Below are 19,491 nucleotides of genomic sequence, written 5' to 3'. Positions count from 1 at the left end.
AATTACCCTCCTTAAATTCTTCTTTGATATAGTTCACTACTATACCAGAGTGTGAAAGCAAACAGGCCAAGATGTTTATCGAAGACTCAAGCAAGCGAGTCATAGTCACATGGTTAGGAAGACACCCCCTCCCCAGATTTAATGGGGGGGGGATTTCCCCCACCCAAATATACCAGTTGTAGTTGGTACTTCTGAAACACACATAGCTAATTCATGCAGCAGGGTTATGGGACCATTTTATACAGAATTGGGGTGGATAGTGGTGTCATCCATTTCTGCAAATGCCTAAGTGAGTATGCATAGCTCACATTATTTGTCCATTGAGAAAAAGGAGTGCAGGCATCGTATGGACAAGCCTGCTGCCATAGGCATTTATGTTTGTAGACCCTGGTTCAAAGTTTTGGACGGAGGTAAAAACACACCTGACTGCCTGTGTCACCTGCATGCCAGGGTTCTCTTTAAGCCAGCCCTTAGCCACTAACCACCTCATCTCATCTCCTTCCCACCCAAAAAAGCATAATGAGGTATTAAAGCTATTGATAGATTCAGCAGAATTAACCAGTGAAGCTTTTCCTAGCACTTTGGGGAATGTTCCCCAGAAACAAACTTGCACAAGTAGAAAACTACGTATGTCAGGGAAAACATGCCTTGATATGCCATTTTTCTAAATGCAAGGATGTGTCATTTATTTTTATTTTTATTGTAGGAGGAATCATTCCAGTATGTAAACAACACCTGCAAAAGGAAATGGTATAGGGATAGTCCATAGAAAGCCTTACCATTTGAATTGCACTCAATGTATGAACAAGTTGTGTCCCATGCACCCGACTGAGCAACTACGTCTAGGGGGCTCAGTGATGCCACAGGGGAAAGGGATGGTGGGAAAGGGAAAGAGCCCTTCAGTGAACCATGCGTAAATAGCAGAACCATAGAATATAAGAGTTGAAAGGGATCCCAAGGATCACCTAGTCCAACCCCCTGCAGTGCAGGAATCTCAACAAGAGCATCCATGACAGGTGGCCATCTGAAGTACCAGAATAAGAAACGAAAATCTGACTGCCGTTAGCAGTTCTCAAATATAGGCAATTGTATGGAACATGTGATGAATTTCGTCTGTTGCAGAAATCACAATTCTCTCAATTCTCAGTCTTGTGGAGTATTTGAGTCACACTGCAAGGTCACCTTCATTGCACCTTCACTTTTTCATGACTACCAGCAACATGTGAGCAGTGGCGCAAAGCCAGTGTGGCTCTGCAGGGAAAATAAATTAAGTGTGAGAGTTTTAGCTCAGACATGGACTCACTGAGGTGGCCTTTGGCAAGTCACTCTCTTGGCTGCACTTCCCCCCAGTTATGCAATGGGGAACTTGTCCTCACTAGGTTGCAGCAAAGGTTGTGTATATTGTTATAAAACCAGATGAACCCATCAGGGAATGGAGGGAAGGCCATGGACCAGTTGGGAATTCTTGATCTCCTGCTGGTGCAAACGGGATGAGCAGCTGGATGCTGGAGCGCCTCCATCGTTCTGAGGCCAGTCATCTTTTTATGCAAGGCATAGTCTGAACCACAGGAAGCACCTGCTCCCTTCTTCCTAGGCTGGCACCACAAAAAAAGCAAACGCATCAGCCAAAAAGGAGGACAAAGGAGGACACAGATTGCATACAATTTGTATATGCTAGTTTATATGTATAGGTGCAAGTTTAGAAATAATTACTATAATTTAAGTCAAAACACAACACATCTCACCATAGCAGGGAAGAAGACCATGACTAGCTGAGCTCTGTGTGTCTGCACAGTCCATATGCTAACTATTGATGGGCAACTTCAAGACAGGGCTCTTTAAACAGGGCCTGGACCAGACAGACAGCCCTTCAGGTACAGGATTATCCCCTGCAGAGCAAGACACATGGTCATCCTACCTCTTTAACAGCTAGCCGGCCTCTTGGGAAATGCTTCCACCTTGCAAGTTGATGCAGATTGGTATTAACACCAGGTTGCTGCCATGCTTTGCCACCATCTCACAGGATAAAGCCAGTTTAGCGGGCTGGGGATAAGGCACAGTGCTTAAAAGTGAAAGAGCTGGGGCCTGGGCCTGCCTGGTAGCCCTACACTCCATTCTGGAAGCCCTGCTCCTTCATTCCTGCAGGGGAACGTCTTGTGAAGTTTACCGTATGGAGCAAAACCAGGATCCCTGGGTTGCATTGCATTGCTGACACATGCTGCATATGAGTGTGTGTTATTTTCTTCTTAGAAAAGGGAATAAGGGGTGGGGACAGCTGGGCAGACTCCATCACTTTGGGATGCCTTGGACTCAGCCATATTTACATGGAATGGAGCTGGTGCAGGAGAAGAGTTGGGTTTCCGGGTTCTATTCATTTCATTTCATCCATTAAGCAACAACTTTGCTATGCAACATGCCATTGGTCATTCCTCATCATGCTCCAGGCCTGAGAACTTCCGAGATCCCATGAGCATCAAGTCTTAAGGCAAACCACCTTTTGTTTGACTTGCTAAAGGGAAAGAAAAATTGCCAGGCACATGTCCCACTCCCTCTTTAAGGCAGTTTGAGGAAGTGGGAAGGGAGGAGGGGGTGGGGTGGGGAAGGGCTGCAATCAGAAAGCATGTTGTTAGAACATAGAAGCTAGACATGGTTGTCTTGAAATCGTTCCTCTCACATGGACCTTGTTTGAAGTATGTGGCACAGAAGCCCCACAATGGCTAGAGGTGGTACAACCTGTCCTCAGGTGGGTTTTGTGTCCGAGTATAATCTTGCATTCTTTTATTGCAGAGATAAGACTGTGGTACTTGATCTTCAGTGCTGATGTCAGATACCAGATAATCCTAGATTTGATTTGCCTTTTAGAAATAAGACACAAGTTTCTGGACCTCATGGCTGTTTACAAGCCTGATGAAGTAAAAGTGGTTGCCTGAGGGTGCTTCCAGACTGTAGGCTATTAGACATTGCTCTTCTGCTTTAAACAACATGTGAAACTGAAATGGACTTCCCATACTTCACTCAGCATTGCACTTTTGGAGTATGTACATCTTATTCTGTTCTGTCCATATTAAAGGGTGTAACATGGCATTATGGGTAAGAAGGTACGGCAGGTTATTGTGGACACTGGGCTTAGCCACACTTGAATTTTGCTCCACTCTTTAGTGTGGATAAGCCCACTGTTCTGCTCATGCTTCCAAGTTTTTCACAGCATCCACACAACAACAACACCACCAAAAAGATGTCCCATAACCCCCCCCATTTAATCCCTATTTATCATTTTCACAGGTTCCCTTTTGATGAAGACGACTTTGAGTGGGTGCTGCACAAAACTTGTATGTATGAGCAGCACCAAGGCTGCTACAATAAAGTGCCACGTGGAAGCAGTGCAAAAATGCATTTCAGCAGCATGCTCATTTTATTTGTTAATTTTAACATTTGCAGTAGAATGCTTTTTCACTGAAGCGTTATTGTGTCGCTGCTCTTATTTTTTTCTTAATGTGACAAAGCATTTTAACACAAATCTAAAAGTAAAGCTTAAAAAAATCAACACACTGCTAAAATGGAGCCAGATGGATAGGTAGTAATGAGTGTTCTAAGGTGAAAAGGTGTGGCTCAGTTGCCCCAAATGTCACTGCACACATCAAAACTGCATTTCTTAAAAAGATAAAAAGAAGGACAGAAGAGTAGAGTTAAGGTGCTTCTGCAGCAGTTCCAACCATGTCGACATTTGTGGGCTCTCAAAAGAAGTTGAAAAAACTACAGGGAAAATATAGGGCAGGTGCAATTTAATGACAATGTCATGTAGATGTCCCTTAAAAGAGTAAGTGGACAAAGAATGGCAGTTCCAGAATAAACCCCTAGTGTGGAAGCAGCCTGAGACTTGAAGGAGAGTTGCAAGGTTTCCAGTGACTATGGAAGGAGTTCTTTTCTGTGTGTCATAGTGCCTATTTTCTGTGAATACCTCTTTTCCTTATAACTGGGATAATGTCAGTGTCACTGGGTGGTATTCAACTAAGATTTACTCAGGATAGACCTACTGAAATTAATGGATCTGACTTAGGGCTTATCTGTATTTCCTGTTGTCCTATTGCTTTTCCCTGGGGAAAACTGCTCTTTAGTGCTCCATCAGAGCAAACAGCAATCAGGTTTTCTGTAGATGTGGATGAGCGCTTAGTCATGTTCATTAACTTATATAGGCCTACTCTGAGAAAAAACTTGGATGAAAACATCCACCGTGTCACTGTTGTAGGTGCCAAATGAAACTTGTGTCTAATAAATCACATTTGAATGATTTATGGGTGTGATAGAAAACTAAGTACCCAGTCAATTAAGCACATTTGCAGAATTTGATCTCCATAGTTTATTCTTATTGTGGCAAACTTGTAAAATCTGGCTATAAGGAAAGCAAGGACTGCCTTACAGAGGAAACAAGGTGCATGTTCATACTTTGAGGCTCTAGATGCTACTCAGTGCAGTCGCCACCATATGGGGACTATAGACATCATTAATCTACAGGGAGGTATGTTCCTGCCACTAGTAAGATGAAGGGATATAAAACCCAAATGACTTGAAGGGCCAAATTCCTCATCGCTCCACCACTTAAATGCCCATTCTCCTTCAATTTGACAAATATCATTTCCCCCAAACCTATATTCCATTTGTCCACCACCCACTGCAGGTGCTTCACTTTCTAAAATATATTCCAGGCAGGGAAGAAAAGAGGCTTTGAAAGAGGGTTCATAACAAAAGTCTGCTTCCTGCACCTCCCCAGTACAAGGAGGCACACAGACATTTGCAAGTATGTCTTAGGCACAGATACCAATTTAATGTCAATAGCTTGGGCTATTTCAACAGTGGCTTGGCTTGAGAGTAAGTACGCCAGCCTGTGGCTTTGTGGCCCTGCAAATGTTCAGATTGTGTAGACTGTAGTAGGGTGAAAACACTGCAGGATCTTATGTTTGATGCCCCAGCTTTAACACCTCACTGGGGTCCTGAAAAAACAGGAGCAATGGAGCATGGAGCATAACATCTTGGGTGATTTAGACAGTGCATGTTCTGCTGGCCTTACTATGGCTGCCTTCTGCCCTTCAAATGGGGCAAGAGCACAGAATATGGGCTCAGCTCCGGGAGCCTGTGGCTTTGCAGGGATCCTTGCTACTATCAGAGAGGTCAGAACTGAGTCCGTCTTTAGCTACAGCCACACTGGATGGCCTTGGACAAGTCACCATCTCTCATCCTCCATTCCCTACAAGTAATATGGGAATTCAAATGACCTGCCTGATAACTATAGAAAGGACTACTCTATGACTGCTTCTACTACTGCTACTTCCACCGCCACCATTTCTGCTGCTACCATCTCAGCCACAGATTTTGTTCTCATTTTTCTGGGCATTTCCAAACCACCCAGCAACTCGTCATCCCATTTCTGCTTCTATAGGCTGCCTCTGTTCATGCATCCAAGCACTGCATTCATTAGTTCTTTCTGCTGAAACAAGGCAGCGGGGAAATGAAATGCTTAGACCAGCATTGGAGGTCTCTCTCTCTCTCCCCCAGGCATGAGCATCAGGTGTCTTGGGATGGGGTAGGAGATAACCAGATGAAAGGCTTATCGTCAAGTCACTGCTAAAGCAAAGGAAGGGTTGGGCAAGGGTGAGGGAAGCCCTGGCGGGAGGCGCCTCCCCATTATCTCATACCTGGGTCTGGATACGGTTGAGGCCACGGAACCAAAGGATCTGGCCACGACGGAGTTCCCGCTCAGCATGGTCAATTTCCTCCTCATCCTCCGCCATTTCCTCATCAGTGATGTCATCCTTCCCGGTGCCATGCCCTGCCTCCTTCAAGCATTTCAGGTGGCTGGTGGGGATGGTGGCAATGACCTACAGAAGGGAGCAGGTGTCAGTTGCACATCTCAACATTTTCTCAGTAGACTAGGAGCCCTTATGTGACTGCATAGCTTAAGCCAGGGGTCAGCAAAGTTTTTCAGCAGGTGGCCAGTCCACTGTTGCTCAGACCTTGTGGAGGGGCGGACTATATTTTGAAAAAAAATTATGACTGAATTCCTATGCCCCACAAATAACCCAGAGATGCATTTTAAATAAAAGCACACATTCTACTCATGTAAAAACATGCTGATTCCTGGACCGTCCATGGGCTGGATTTAGAAGGCAATTGTGCCGGATCCAGTCCCCAGGCCTTAGTTTGTCTACCCATGGCTTAAGCACACAAGAGCTGAATCTGGTTGGCTAATTACGTGTTACTTACGAATGCCTGCTGCTTGATCTCAATGCCATTTACTAAATTACATTAAATGAAAAAGCCACTTTAGGAGTGGGGAATTGGGAGAGAAGTATTAGCAGGGCAGAAAAGGGGCACTCAATCATTTCCCATGTGACTTTCATCCCTATCAAGATCCCCAGAATCTGCCCAAACTCTCTATCACCTCCAGAAGCAGCAAAAACAGTTTTTTTACAAGTATAAATTTGCTTGATTGCATGCGTTTGCATGCAATGTTTGGTTATAACTCCCAAGATTCACAGCATTGGTTTTTTTTGTTTGTTTTTTGTTTAACAAAAAGTTTCTAGCTCTTCAGGTGAGGCCATGGGTTTCAGACAGTGGTGGATCACCTTGACCTCACAGCACTGGAGTCACTGCAATTTACCCAGAGGATACGAGGGGCAAGGCCAGCATTCTGCAAACATATCTGTGGGAGCACTAGACAGACTCCCCAGTGCCTTGCCCCTCTCTCAGTGACACCTGCCAGAGGGGTCAGGTGAGAAGGCCCTCCACTCTGCTCTACCTACTGCTGCCAGTGGGTAGGGCCTGAGGGCTCCATTGCCTTCTGGGGAGCCCACTGAGGATCATATGCCAATGCCCCAAAAGTGACCACCCCACAGCTCTAGTATGTCCAGTTAATGAGTCAGCTCGTTAACTGGACATACTAGAACTAAACAAGGGTGTTGATTGGTGCTTCCCCAGTTTCAAGAGAACATGGCATGCCTGTCTTTAGTATCTGACTATATGGTGCACTCTGACAACTCACAATAAAAGAGGAGGTATAATAAACTCAATCTTCTAATCCTACACGGTGGTTGTGCCAGTGGGCAGGATTCAGTGGCTTGCAATTTCTCAGGACAGCAAGAAAGAAGTACCTACATATGCTGCCTCTGTGCACAGTCCTTCCTAAACATTAGTCAGCCAGATCAGCATTTTGTTCCCAAGCCAGGGCCGGCCCACCCATGAGGCAGTTGCTTCAGCTGCCTGCCTCAGGCTGCCTCAGGTGGCAGCACAGGCATGCAATGGCATTTTCCGTTTTGCCCAGGGCAGCAAAACAACATAGGCCCAAGGTAGCCAAAATTCTGTGCATAGAAAAGCTAGAGTCTGTAACATATGTACATTATGCAAAGTAAGCATATTTTCATATATTTGTGCTGAGTTCGCAAAATATATTCTGTTTCTCCAAGTCATAGGAAAGAGGCAGGATACAATCAGCACACTGAAACCATACTCATGGCTTCTGAGATTTCACTGTGCATTTCAATGCCATCTTTGTAGCCACAAGGGCTAGGAACTTGATATTTGTTTTTAAAAATGAAAGCAAAGATTCTTAGGAAGCTGAGTTCTGCACTCTGCACCCAGCAGTTTTTCTGCACTTGTTTGGGATAGTGCAGTGTTACAGCATGGCTGGGAAGTTTAAATGCTACGTGAGTGTGGGAAATAATCTTGAGCCAAAATAATATTCAAGTTTTGCTAGATAATCAAAGGTTAAAAGACACATGGAGTTCCTCTGTAAATTCCCAGAGAGGACACTCTGTGAGGTCTCATCTCCTGCTTGCCCCAGTGGGAAAAGTAACAAAGGAAAAGAATCCTTACTGCTTCCTCTCTCCTCAGAGTTCAGTCTCGTTTTGCCATGGAACTGAAGAGAAAGGATGCTTGTTCTGTGTTCTCCCGAGAGCAGATTTCATTTTTTATCTCAACCATACATTTTATAGCATAGAAGTATATTCTGCCTGTCTTGTTTTCGCTGCTATAACCAAGTCTGGAACTTTATGTAAGCAAACAATATTTTTATCCTGACATGGCTTCTGTGTGATTCTTTTGTTTAGAGGGATGAAAAGGGGGAAGGCCCAGCCTGCTAAATTATTATCCGTCCTGGATAATTATTAAGAAGGTTAAGCAACCTTGTCCCAGAGGTTTCTACATTTTATGCTGCACCCTGCTAACCAGACATTAAACTCACACAAGTGAGGAAGGGGAAGGATAAATAATAAATAATATCCTATCCTACACTCCAAAACCATCCAATGATGAGCACAAATGAAGACGACAGAAGAAGGGTTTTCTTACCTGTCCCCAGACAAGCTCCCCAAAGCCCACAAAGAGACACCAGAGCCATTGCTGCGCATTCAGCGGCGAGCAGCTGAACGGTTTCCCCCCAAACTGCACAATGACGATCTGGGGGGGAAGAGAGGCAGAGTGAGGCAAACTCCTGTAGAGGGAAGCCCACCCTCCGTATCTATACACACTGTTGGGAAAGGGTGGGCTCATGGGAGCTGGTGGCCGGGCAGGACTGCATATAGACGAGAGGAGATAGAAGACTGGATCCAGGAAGATCAGAGTGGGCAATACTGACAATGGGAATGGAGAGCACACAACCAAGGCTGCTTAATACTCTCAATGGGTCATTGGCAACAAAGCTATTGTTATTATATTGGATTTCCCCATAAAGGGCTAATCTGGATTAAGAGTCACCTTGGTTCCCAGCTTGAGAGAAAGGTGGGATACAAATACGGTACATTAAATAAATAACTAAAAACATGGGCTAGAATATTGATGACAATAACACTGTGCAGACACTGCAAAAAAACTTGTATGCATGAGAACCAATCCCACAATAAAAACATGTCTGGAAGCACCCCAAGTTGAAGGAAAGAGTCACAGATGTAACAGCAGGTCAAGGAGAACCAGAGGTCTGAAGAGGACAACCATGAAGATACAAGGAGCCAGAGCTCTCTCTGAGGCAGCCATATAGCTCTGAGGCAGAACTATGGAATTTGCTCTTCTCATGTTCTTAAACAAACTGCCCACAGTCTTGTCCTGACTTTTTCAAGGGCTGCTGGGACATGGGGCTAGAGCAATGGATATTTGTGGTTCGAGGACCCGATCCCCGCATAGTGGAATGAAAACATGAGGACACGTGATATAAGGTTAATGGGCAAGAAAAGGCCACAACTTTATTGATTACAGCAAGTGAAAAGGTATTGGCTTAGGCATTGGATTACGTCAGCTGACTCCACCCCCTCAGAGAGGGGTGAGTCTAAAACAGGGGGGTTTATTCACCAGTAGGTGGAGCCTGTTGATGCTAATCCAACTATAAGCTCTCCCCTGATGTCACCGAGGGTCGTGCCATGGCCTCCCGCCAAGCAGGCATTGGACAGAATACACGACCGCCAGATTCCTTTAACGGAATACCCAAAAATTGAAGGCATAGGCGATGGCCACACCTAGCCCTTCGACACACCACAACACATTATTCCAATGCCTAACCTACCCACCAATACCACGAAAGTTGTGACGATTGCTACGAGGTAGGCGAAAAAACCAAAAAGCCTAATGCCAAATGGAAAAATTCCTACCAGGCCCCCCGGACAACCCGGATGACCAACCTAAGGTCCATAGCAAGGCCAAAAGAAAACTGAGACCCTGAGCTCTAAGGGAGTGGAGGGTGGGTGACTCGTGACGGGACGACGAAAAGTGAGGCCGGAAGGCTTGTGCCGCAGCAATTTGGGCTGCTAAACACGCCCCCTCGCAGGCACCTGGTTGGGTGCCTGCCCGTGGGTGTAGGCCAGCCAGGTGAGTGGGAGGCAGGGGGCTAACGCCCCCTGCTTGAGGCGGAGTCCGGCTCCCGACCACAACCACTCCGCTCTCTTGCAGGAGGAGAGTCTTTATTCCAGCTGTGCCTCATTCCTAACCCCTCAAGAGAAAGAGAAACCTAAATACATATATATGCAATTGCACACACCTGTCTTCTGTTAACGTTGCCTCCCCCTTTCCCTCCCTCTCTCATCTTCCTCACTTTCAACATTTATACAGTAAGTTCCTTTAAAGCATATTCAAAACACATACTTTCCCTCAAAGAATTCTGGACACTCGTTTGCCCCACACGGAGTTACAATGTTCAGCAATCAGCCCCCCCCCCAGCTGGAACTCACCAGAGCTCGGTTCTGGCAACTCTCATGTGGGTGCCCTTTCCATTCTAAGAGAACAAGGAAGACACTAAATCCTGGCACCTCTTTTTCTAGAAAAATAGCACTGCCAGCAACCCTCAACAAATGACAGCGCCCAGAATTCTTTGAAGTGGAAATGTGCTTCGGATATGCTTTAAAGGTTTAGTGTGTACACAACCTCAGTTAAGATGCTTGATATATTGATATAATAGCAACAGCAGCCTATGGGGCCAGGGGCCTATGAAACCTTATAAGACACAAAGAGCACAAGCAACAATGTATGATAAAATTTATTATTAAAGCAAGAATGTATGAAAAGCCCAGTTTCTTAAAAAAACAAGAACAACTAGCCAGCCAGCCAGCCACCAATACACATTTCCATCCATGTATTCATCCATCCATCTTGTCTTTCCCACCCGCCCCAACTCAATTTGGTCCTTCACATCCATTTAGACCAGGCCTGTACCTGTATGCCAAAGGTTCCCAGCACAATACTGCAGAAAATGGGGTTGCCAAAAATGCCATCAAAGACATTGCGTTCGCCGTGAATTTTGCGGGCGTTGATCTCATTGAAGAGTTGCATCATGACAAAGGTGTTGAAGATGATGGTGTAATGCTCTGAGGGTGGGGAGTGCAGGGGCGCATTGCGGCCGCTGTCAATGTCAAAGAAAACCTCACCTGCGGGTGAGGAAGGGGGTGTGTAAAGCAGTGCATCACAGAGAAGACACTACACCCAGCAAACCAAGCCTCTCCCTCCTCCCTCTCCGAACTGTGGACCCAGACCCACCCCTGCCCCTCCCAACTCCAGCTCAGTGTCCTAAGAACCCACCCACAAAGAGGAGGGTGAAGATGATAACAAGCTGGTAGACAGCATGGCCCAAAATATTCTTCATCATGGTGCGGGAAATGAGGGGTTTGTTCCGTCCGTACGGCTTGCGCAGCAGCAGGGCCTCCGTCGGGGGCTCGGTGGCCAGAGCCAGGGAAGCAAAAGTGTCCATAATCAGGTTAACCCACAGCATCTGCACTGCTTTGAGCGGAGAGTCCTGCAAGAGAAGTGGAGATGAAGGGGCATTGCGGCATTGGAACGTCAGGTATTTGATGGGAAGGGATGGCATTTTGATGGCAATGACATTGTACGGATGCTGTGAAAAAACATGCATACATCAGTCCCACAATAAATAAGCTTCTCTGTCTGGAAGTATCCAGTGCCATCGGGCGAACAGGGTGGGAACTCCACATTTGTCTTGAAATAGGTAGTTCTGCCCTGAGGGTTTGGAGAACTGTTGGAAGTCAGAGTAGTCCTTGGCTCAGGAAGTCCTTAGACTAGACAGGCCAGTGATCTAAGGGAGCCTTATATGCTTGCATTTATTTTGGTTCAATCCACTTTGCAAAGGTTTGTTAGGGCATGGAAAGCAATGAACTGGACCGGTATTAAATCATCTACAGGATTAGGTCAATCCAGAGAGAATTTACAGATCAAATTTGGAGGTGTTTCTTCACGCTGTTCCTGTCTGCTAAAAACTCCCCTGTTAAGGGTGCTGGGGTTTTTTCTGTCTCTGAAATAGTCCTGATTCAAAACCACGAAGCAGTGGTTTTGTTTACCTTTATCCTTCAAGACAAATGGGCCTTACCTCACATATTATCTTTGGAGCCTGGTAAGCAACTACTCCTAAAGGACCAATTTACTCATCCCCAGAATTCTCCCCACTTTTTCAACATTCTGCTCAGAACATGGAGCTGGGCCTCAAACCTGCTTCCTGCCTGGTTCTCAAGTATGTTCTTATAGGAGAGCCTGACTTGATATTCTCCAAGAGCCATATATAATAGAGCAGCTGTATTCAGCATTTCTCTCATGTCAGCTTAACCTCTCTGCTCCTCAAACATTCATTTTCCATGCACCTTTCCATGATTCTCCCCATATGGCTACTCTTTTCCAGAAAGACTATGAGATATACCTACAACTCCCAAATGTGTAATTTCCTAATTTTCGGGCAACATTAGCTATGTTCAGCAGGCATTTGCTTAGACGTGCAATTGAGCAGGGATGGGAACAAACATACAAGGGACATACAAGTACCCCACCCCCAATGTCCCAGGGCACACACGTCAGATCTCTATGCAGGTTGGTGAAGAGGGTTTACACACCTCAGAAATGGTCCCCACAATCAGGAAGTCTGATATGGCTGGCTCCTACTTGTGGGGAAGTTTCTAAGCACATCGCATCAAACACACTCAGAAATCCTCTCCCGGGGCTGGCTGAGGGCAGGCTGAGGTCGGTGGGGCAAGTGTCCTCTTCCTCCTCATGGGCCAGCCTCCTCTAGCCTTTGCCACTACTGCACAGCAATGAAGCCTACCTGTGTGATGCAGGCGCCAGTGAAGGCCACAATGACTGCCACCACATTGACTGTGAGCTGGAACTGCAGGAATTTGGATATGCTGTCATAAACGTTGCGCCCCCACATCACTGCCTTCACAATGCTGGAGAAGTTGTCGTCAGTCAAGATGATGTCAGAGGCCTCCTTTGCGACATCAGTGCCTGCTATGCCCTGGGAATGGCACAAAATGAAGGGTACTTTATGATAAGAATCCTCAACCATCTCTCTCCCTTGGGCCCAGTGGGTCAACTTTATAATAGCACTTTAGCCTCACTGATGCACAAGGACCAAGCCAGCAATTCAGAGAAGGACTTCTTCTGCAGGAGCTTGAACTGATTCTACCTTCATTGTCTCTTGTTGGAAAAGATGTAACCTATTAAGTTTTTCTACCAACAACACAACCACAAATTTCATGCCTTTCTCCACCACTTCCTTTCCTCTTGGATGTCAAGATTTACCTTGCCAGAAAACTCTGAACACTTTCAAAACTTGACTGCTGGGAATATAATACATTATGGGTGGTAACCAGGCAGGTAAATTACAGTGGTATCTCAGGATGCAAACGGGATCTGTTCTGGAGCCCCGTTCGCATCCTGAATGGAATGTAAGACAAGACGGCACGTCTGCGCATGCGCGGGTCGCATTTTGCATTTTCCACGCTTGAACGTGACATCATTTTGAGCGTCTGCGCATGCGCAAGCGGCGAAACTCGGAAGTAATGTGCTCCGTTACTTCCAGGTTGCCGTGCAACGCAACCCAAAAGCACTCAACCTGAAGCACATTCAACTCGAGTTATGACTGTAGTTGCATTTTCCCCAGGAAAATAAATGAGGCTTAAGATATGTCACACAACTAACTTCTTCAATTGATTTCAGTGGGATCTGTGTTCAACTAACTGGTTAGTCTGCATCCATCCCTGTGCAATTTGAAGCATGCAGTTTTATTTGCTTTACATAATTAATCGGATTGCGGAATTTGTGTTTCATCAGGTAGCTGCATTTTAATTGCATATTCAATGTTAAGTCTTCATTTACATTTATCACACATCTGCAGAACATATCCGTAAACTGAAGGGATAGCAACGATGTTAACAAAGAATAACTGCTCACCTGGGGCTCTGGGTGGGCGACATTTGCCACATGGCATGGCTGTGGTGGGTCCAGAGAAGCTGCCATCTTCTTCAGCGGCCAAGGGGAGGGGTTGGTCACCTGGTGCCACCCCACCTCCGGCTGTGACAGTCTTTCAGATATGGGCAGGCAATGCCCAAAAGGCCAATCAGGGGCAGGGGCTTGGGGGTGCACCCAGCCCACTCCTAGCCTATTTAAAGGAGTGGCAAGGGGCAGGCTGGATTTCCCCAGCCACCCACCCTGTCTGTTAGGGCCTGATCAAGTGAGGAACAGGCGTGTGGTGTATGGACCTTGCTATGGTTTACTCACTTGCCATATTCAGGGCCAGGAAGGAATTTTCTCCTGGGCAAGCAAATTGGCCAGCTTGCAGGTTTTTGCCTACCTCATAGCAACAGTAACAACTTTGGCGGATAAGGCATTGGGCTGGATCCTTAGTCACGGGAGTACCCTGTTAGAGGGGTCCAGGAGGGGTGACTCTGTCCAGCAGTACACAGGGGGCCCAATGGGCTAATACACTTTGCCCCATGGTGGCCTGTGTGGGGTCATGGCACCCAATCCATGTTGGGGGCAACTCCCCAACACAGGCTGACCCCACCAGGTTCATAAACATGCCCAATGCCTGAGCCAAACCTACTCTTTCCTGTAATCAAAGTTGTGGCCCAATTCAACACAATACCAGTTTCCACTATGCGCCTGCGCTGGCAAAGAAATGTCTATGGAACATATTTTAACCTCTCCTTTCTCCTGCCAACCTAGAAGCCTGCCTAACCATCACTCTGACAGTAACCTCTCATTTCCCTCTACATCCCACATGTTTTGCTCATCTACATTATTCCCACAATACACTAGGCATGTGTATTAGCTTAGTTTGATCGATTTTAAATTTAAAACAACATAAAAAACAAATGTTAAAATAAAGGGTGTGATGCATTGTACCTAATGTGATATATAAGAGAGCACTGCAATATTTTACCACCAAAGCATTCCAGAATGGTATTCATATTTCCCCCAAGTTATCTGTCTTTAAAAAACCAACCTATGTTTGCTGTTCTGTTCTTCTATCTATGACTGGTGTGGGATAACCAGCCTCATATAATCAACATGCTTAAGTCTAATTAATGCCTGAAGGGGTTAATACCATAGAGTAAGCTGTCCTGCCAGGCTTAGCTATGTCCACTTCCCTTACCTTGGGAGGAAATAGGTAATCAGGCCTATTCTTCTTCTCCAGTCTACCTGAGAAGCTCAGGGTGTGAAGAGGTTTAAGCTGCTTGCTCCAGCTCAGACTGCACACCAAACCACTTATAGTTCCTATACCAATAATTTAGAAACTTATACCACTTTGTAACTGTCAGGGAACTGACATCGGAGGAAAGGGAAGTGGTAAGGCTCCCAGAGACTGGGAGAGAGTCAACAGCCAAAGCAGGGACCAGCAGGGGGAGCACGGGGTCTCTGGAGGAGGATCTCAGTAATGCTGAGAGAGACGCAGCAGCCCAGGCAGGAAGCAGCAGGGGAGAGAAAGGGGTGAGAGACACTTCGAGCGAAAATAGCGGGGAGGTGTCAGAAGCAACTGCAGGGAGACCCATACTTCGCCGGAAGCTGCCACGTCGTGAGTCCAGGAGACGCGTTTCCGTTAAGGAACTTCTTTGCTGGAAGCGCTTCCGCAGACAGCCACTGTCAGACTCTACTAGTGACTAGAGCAGACATGTCTGAGGAGCTCTGTCACACACAGAGGTTTGTGGGGTCGCACAAACTCTGAAGGGGCACAATTTTAAGCACAAGCAGCTAACCATCCCCTGACAGTAACTAAGCCAAGTTTTACTGCCTGTGCAACTTTTTCTGAATGCTGTATGGATAAAGCACATGAATCTGATCATGGGGGACTTTATAAGTACACCATTTTTAACTTACCAAATGTGTGGTATTTTTCTATGCTAGGGGAAGAGGGAAACTTCGGAACTCACTTTAATAGGGCACATCTTAAGGTTTTACAGTTTATATTTCCACACTTTACTTTGTTGCATGTTTTGTGCATGCAAAATCTCTACAGTATTGGGGTTCTCTCATCAAAGAGTACTTGCCCCAAATTTGGATCAAGGAATTCTCATTTGTATATACTGATTTTTTCCTCGCACTGACAAATGGAATACGAATGGAATGGAATTTAGTGAATTTTCAGAGAAATTGTTTGGCAGTTACAGAAGTTCTTCCAGGACAGGCTTCTTGTGATTCACTCATTGTGCAAATTTCTGGGATATGACAAAATATTTGGCAATTGTAAAGGTGAAATTGCTCACTGCACTGATAACCAACTTGTTATATAGAAATTATCCTCCGAAGGAGCAATGACTGAACATGTCCCACAAGATGTGGACTAGAAGCAGCCATTCCATCAGGTTGCAGCAGAAGGAGAGATGAGACTACAGGGCCACTCCATCAGCTCTGCTGGGAGACCAGATCCATGTGGTTCCTCTCAACTGTTTCCACCTCAGCTGGTCATTATGAGAACTTTGCAACTTTAAGAACTGGTGCCTGAGTTTGCTTATTGTCCTCTTCCCTCCTCATCCCTTTTCCCTTTTGCGTCCTGTCTTTTAGATTGAGGGCAGGGGCTCTCTTATCATTACTGAGTTTATGTAAGCTGCTTTGGGAGCCTTTTCAGCTGAAGAGCAGGGTAAAAAAAGCTTCAAATAAATAATTAAACAGTTGCCCCCAGCATTTTGCATTTGCACTTGGGATTCACCTTTTTGTCAGTCTTTATTGAGACCAGTAGGCTCTGAGACATCTTCTGCAGCACAAAAATGCACATGGCTATCTAGTGAGATTTCTTTGATATATTTTTGGATTGGATACTTGGGTAGCCTGATTCCATATTTCAGGTCCTGTAAAGTGAATTCAGCATCAGAGTTTAAAATTTCGTAAACTAATATTGTACCTTTATTCTGAATGTTTGCTGTTTTCAGGATCATACATATTTATGGAGCAGGTTCCTGGACCACAAAGTTTAAATAAAAGTTGCATCAATTGAATGCAAATATAGGGAGTGCACATTTTTGTTGCAACTCCAGAAACAAAAGGACATTAGCTTCACAATTAATGTCATTGCACTGTTATACATACAGGATTCACAAACACAGGTTTTTGTAGAAATTCTTAGATCCTGAGATATTTCCATATTGGAGAGAGAATATGTATAACTGGGACTATTCCTTTTTACTAGTTTAAAAACACAGGAGTTTCAATGTGCAAGATAGATTTGTGCTTTGCAGTCAGTGCTGCTGGCCCTTCAAGCAGGGCTGGTACCACTGATCCAAATCTTACTCAGTTCTTGTACAATCTGATGGAGTCCATTTCATTGGCTTTCAAAGCACTCCTATACATGTCCACTCAGAAGGAAGAGATTGAATTCAATAGCCTGTGCTGTATGATAAATTTAAAGATTAACAAGGTTAAAATTAGGGATGTGCTGAATTTTCATGTTTGAACATTTTTGATGTAAAAATAGTGCTTTTAAGGGCTAGAATAACCACCAGCCTGAATCCTCAAACTCCATTTTCACTCTTGTTTGAGGTCTGTTCATTTTTCAATTAGCTGTTTGTTCTGCACCATTATTTGCTTATTTTCAATAGTAGGGGTTGTGTTCAATGAACTTTTACTCTGACTAACTAACTGACTGACTGACTAACTAACTAACTAACTAACTAACTAACTAACTAACTAAAAACTATTGATTTCACCAGGTCTACTCTGAAGAAAGGTTAGCTGGATACAACACAGGGGCTTCTTCCTGGCTATGAGATTCCAGCTAATAGGAAGTCAAAGAACTAGCATGACAGTGACAAAACATCAACATGTAGCCAATGGGATCTGGCTATGTGATGCCAATTCAGAGCGAGGGCAGGCAAACTGTCCTCACTCTACGTGGGCAAGCATTTCCCTCCCTGTCTGCAGACCCCACAGACAAAGGATATGTGAAGGAAATGTCCCTGTGGACACAGGGAATTCAGTTCAGCATCTCTTACCATGGCAAAACCCACATCGGCCTTCTTGAGTGCTGGTCCATCATTCGTCCCATCACCAGTGACAGCAACCACCTGGCGCTGGTCCCCGATAGTGCTGTCGATTATGCCTTCAAGGGCAAGAATGTGGGTTAGCTAGTAGTGAGTGAGCTACACATCCAAATAAATACCAGTGACTTTACAGAGAAGTTTGCATCCATATATGGGTAAGACTTAGATAACCTGATCTGCATATTTGGAGTTCACCGGCTGAAAATGACAACCAGACCCCATGAAAGTCCTGACTCCCACCACCCCATGTTGTTCTTCCCTGCACTGACTAAGGGCAAAGAGACTGGCAATCTCTTACCTTTCACCAAGGTGTGTTTGTCGGTGGGTGATGATCGAGCCAGAACCCTCAGTTTTGGCCAGATTTTATCAAGGCGTTCTTGTTCTATCTGCAGGGCAGAGAGGCAGAGACAAGTAAGATATGGCTACCAGATTTTTTTCAATGAATCTGGGGACACTTTTTTTTTGAAGCTGAGTAGCAACAGGTACTGGGGATGGTGAGGCAAAAGACCCTGGGCCCAAGCACACATGCATATTGTATAAAGGTGCAAAGCCCTTCTTTTGCACCCTATAAAACATAAATGCACAGTTTTTAAAAAACTGGGTGACGGCGTGCTGCCTGCCAGTGACTCCCAAGCCTTCCCTGATCTCTTGCCCCCCTTCTCCCTTTGTTTTGACAGGTCATGGGAGGCTTGGGAGTCGCGGGTGGCTGGCCGTTGCCCAGTTTTTTAAAAACTCTGCGCATTTATGTTTCGCAGGATGCAAAAGAAGGGCTTTGCACCTTGCCTGGCACAGAAACCATGTGCCTTGCTGGACAACGGCCAGCAGCCTGCAACTCCTGAGCCTCCCCCGATTTGTCAAAACAAAGGGGGAAGGGGGCAGGAGATCTGTACCGCTGGACGTCCCCGGTTCACCTTTGGCAGTGGTGATGGCAGCAGGCAGCTCCTGAAGCCAGCTACAGCCAACTGCGCTACCAGACTGGCTCTGGGCTGCTGAGGCTGCCACTGCCATGTTTCCCGGGGACAGATTTGCAACTCTAGGGACATTCCGGGATGGAATTTGTCCAGGGACAGATTTGCAAATCCGAGGACTGTCCCCAGGAACCAGGGACGTCTGGTAACCCTAAAGTAAGAACTACTCACTAATAAAGCGAAATGAGCTGCCTTCTATTGAGTCCATAGAGTTTGGTATTGATTGGACCAACTGGCAGTGACCCTCCAGGGTTTCAGACAGGGTCTTGCCAGTCCTACCTGGAGTCGCTAAAGACTGAACCCAGAACCCTTTTCATGTAAAGCACGTGCTCTGCTCCTGAGACCCTGGACCTTCCCAGACACGGAGCACACTTGTTGCAGACTGAGGCAGAAATAAGGCCGTAGACTGGGCTGCACTGTTGCATATTTCATTCATTAATAGAAGGATCTATACACCACCCTTAAGTATGACCTATCAGGGCAGCTAATAATATAACAAAACAATGTAAAAGTCTGTCGATTTTGGAAGAAGAATTCAATTCTTTTAAATGTTCCTCCCTGCGGGAAAAGTAGGCTGCAGAGCTGGGAAAACTTCCCTGTGGTTTGTTCAAAACTGAAAAACGGAATGCAAAAGCTTCTGACTTCCTCTTCTGGTGTGCAAAAAAGGAGGAGAGAAAAAGGAACACAGGAAGCTGCCTCACTAAGTCTGACCATTGGTTTAGCTCAGTGCTGTCTGC

General features: G+C 45.6%; 1 protein-coding gene across 8 annotated transcripts in view; it reads right to left on the bottom strand.

The window, feature by feature from the left end:
• Positions 1–19,491, bottom strand: part of ATP2B3 (ATPase plasma membrane Ca2+ transporting 3) — a 120,583-nt gene that overhangs the window by 17,681 nt on the left and 83,411 nt on the right. For all 8 annotated transcript variants that reach the window (XM_082205714.1, XM_082205711.1, XM_082205712.1 and 5 more), the window contains 7 exons: positions 18,085–18,172; positions 17,739–17,845; positions 12,575–12,766; positions 11,050–11,263; positions 10,687–10,898; positions 8,341–8,448; positions 5,691–5,873 (listed from right to left, as the gene is read on the bottom strand). In XM_082205714.1, coding sequence (XP_082061840.1) covers positions 5,691–5,873; positions 8,341–8,448; positions 10,687–10,898; positions 11,050–11,263; positions 12,575–12,766; positions 17,739–17,845; positions 18,085–18,172 — 1,104 coding nt within the window. The remainder of the gene's footprint in view (positions 1–5,690; positions 5,874–8,340; positions 8,449–10,686; positions 10,899–11,049; positions 11,264–12,574; positions 12,767–17,738; positions 17,846–18,084; positions 18,173–19,491) is intronic.

Source organism: Podarcis vaucheri (assembly GCF_965113315.1).
Source record: "Podarcis vaucheri genome assembly, chromosome: 17".
NCBI classification, from domain to species: Eukaryota; Metazoa; Chordata; class Lepidosauria; order Squamata; family Lacertidae; genus Podarcis; species Podarcis vaucheri.
This window is presented reverse-complemented; position numbering and strand designations above follow the sequence as displayed.